Here is a 2,500-nt window from a genome sequence, read left to right as displayed (position 1 = left end):
ACCGCCTACTATGGTATATCTTATTATCTAAACTTCTAAAAAATTGAAATTAGCGAGAATATCAACATTAACTGAGTTAATGTTAAACGCCAGCAGTGAGGAATACTACCATGCTCATCAGTGGAGAATATCTCCTCCTCATCGCAAAAATTGACTTTCTTCCCCACTGGATTAAACTGCTGCACAAACTGTAGCCTCTCTTCTTTGTGTTTCTGTGTATTGATGAAATAGTATCTTGGCCTCATGTAGCCTGTTACGGATGGTTTGGGCATCAAATTGAAGGGGATCTTATGTTTCTCTTTTTAGAACAACACCGGTTGTCAAGGGAGTTTTCGGAGCCCCTTTAATGATCATCCGGTTATGATCTTCAACAGTAGTGCAACAACCATGTGGTCGTCCTCTACTTTTTACAATTAATTGATCAAATTTCCTCGTTCTCTCTATTGGTGCATCCATCTTACACGGTTGTTTTATTTATGCTAAGCTGAAGAGCAATATCTACGATAGAAACATTAGTCGCATGCAATAATGGTCGATGAGCCGTGAGAGACAATGTGGGGCGGATGAGTCTGTTAGTCATCTTATCGGTGTAAGTAACAAGACTGTTTAACTTTCCTGCCCAAGTATGGCGTCACAAGATAACATACAGCGTTATGAGATTTTCTTTTCTTTTTTGTGTTTTTGACAACGATTATGGTAGAATTATTTCTTTATTTATATATAATTTCGTTCATGATTATTCAATGTTATTCTATTTGTTAATATGGTATTATTTGGATTCGAAATATAGTTTTTTCTTTGACTCTTTAGCCCAATCACCTAACACAAAATTTTTCTGAATGTTTTGTCATTTTTCGTAATATGAATTTTTCACTCACCATTCTTTATTATAATGCCAGCCATATCATCAATAACCGAAATCGAATAAGAAAAGTACAGGTGAACAAAAACTTCTGGAACATGTAATCCATTTTTGAGTGAGTGTACCTAGGTGGTTCTTAAATATTCGCAACTATTTGTCTTTTTTTAGTGTCAACCTTTTAGTGAAATATTTAGTATCAGAAAATAGTCAGTTGATCCGGTGTGCAAAATATTCTTTATAATCTACTTGAAATATTCTTTACACTCTACTTACTATTCACACGTGCGTAGACTCCAGGATATCCAGCATATGCGCAACCATAACCCCAAGAGACCACTCCGATCTGCACCATAAACGTTTGAGCTGTGTTGCCTGCAGTCACCATTGGACCACCTGAGTCACCCTGAGAAAATTGTAATCACGGTCATTCATTATTTTGAAAGAAACTATCAGTTCTTAAATTGTCTGTGTCAAGGACAATTTCTGACTACCCGATAATTACTCTTAATTAACAGGTAGGCCATTTTATCTAAAGATCGAAACTTTTAAGAAATCTCTCTCTCTCTCTCTGTCTCTCTCTCTCTCTCTCAATCATCGGCTTCTCTGTGCTCCTCTGAACTTATATACAGGTAAAACAGATCTTTTTTCCTCCTAATTTTTCCTCTCTACTTTTATTCAGATTTTTCCAGCTTTCCTTAGTATTTATTTCGCTTATTTGATGACTAGCAAATCAAACGCTGTCGTCTTTCATCATATTAGTATTCCTTCTTTCTCTCTACTTGTCCTAAATTTTTTCCTACTTTATCATACACACTCTTTTCTTATATCTTATTGGCTATTCATTCATTTAATCTTCATATGAGAATTATAAAAATAACCTTTAAGCAAAAAAAAAATTGCAGTTTTCGTATCTACGTTATGTAGATTGCCGTCCTCTTTCGATAGAAATTAAAATCCTAGCATGTAACTATTTCGCGGATGTATATTTCAATCTTTATTTTTTCTTATTTTTACTTGAAACACTTCTCAAACTAAAATTGAATTAAGCGTTCGGATCAAAATCCACTTTATTGTTCTACGGTATTGTTTGAAACATTCTTTAAGAGTTCTTTTCCATTTATGTTCCATCTGAATAATGAAAAAATACATTGTATCACTGATTCATAATAATTTCAATAGAAAACTTCCCTCATAAACCTCAAGATATAGTTTCATCTCTTCTGTCGTGAACCTCCATACCTGACAAGAGTCTTTTCCTCCATCATCCAGTCCTGCGCAGATCATGTTGCTTGTGATGCTGCTGCCATATGATTGCTGGCACTTGCTGTTGGTCATTGTTGGTACCGTCACTTCGTGTAATTCATTTGGCTGGCTACCACCTGCAATATACTGTATTTGTCAATTTTTCCATCAGTGTAGATCTCTCGAAGAAAACATTACCTCCTTTTGTATAGGAATATCAGTCCTTTGTAGTGAAATGTGTACATTACTTTCAAGGGCAATGATGTATAGACATTGCGAAATCATGGAAAAACGATACGAAATAAGACGCTGTAAATTAATTGGGATTATAAACTAACAGAATTATCCTTTAAATAATTTTAGATCTGTATTATTAACTATAAAAAAGAACAAATG

At 34.5% G+C, this 2,500-nt stretch overlaps 1 protein-coding gene across 1 annotated transcript in view; it reads right to left on the bottom strand.

Moving 5' to 3' along the window:
- The window catches only part of LOC135211657 (transmembrane protease serine 9-like), a 27,649-nt gene that overhangs the window by 1,697 nt on the left and 23,452 nt on the right, over positions 1-2,500 (bottom strand). Inside the window, exons 16-17 of the mRNA XM_064244923.1 lie at positions 2,102-2,241; positions 1,136-1,265 (exon numbers count right to left, since the gene is read on the bottom strand). Of these exons, the coding sequence (XP_064100993.1) occupies positions 1,136-1,265; positions 2,102-2,241 (270 nt within the window). The remainder of the gene's footprint in view (positions 1-1,135; positions 1,266-2,101; positions 2,242-2,500) is intronic.

The sequence above is a fragment of the Macrobrachium nipponense genome, chromosome 4 (assembly GCF_015104395.2).
Source record: "Macrobrachium nipponense isolate FS-2020 chromosome 4, ASM1510439v2, whole genome shotgun sequence".
Taxonomy (NCBI): domain Eukaryota; kingdom Metazoa; phylum Arthropoda; class Malacostraca; order Decapoda; family Palaemonidae; genus Macrobrachium; species Macrobrachium nipponense.
Note: the sequence above shows the minus strand (reverse complement) of the source record. Positions and strands in the feature narration are given on the sequence as shown.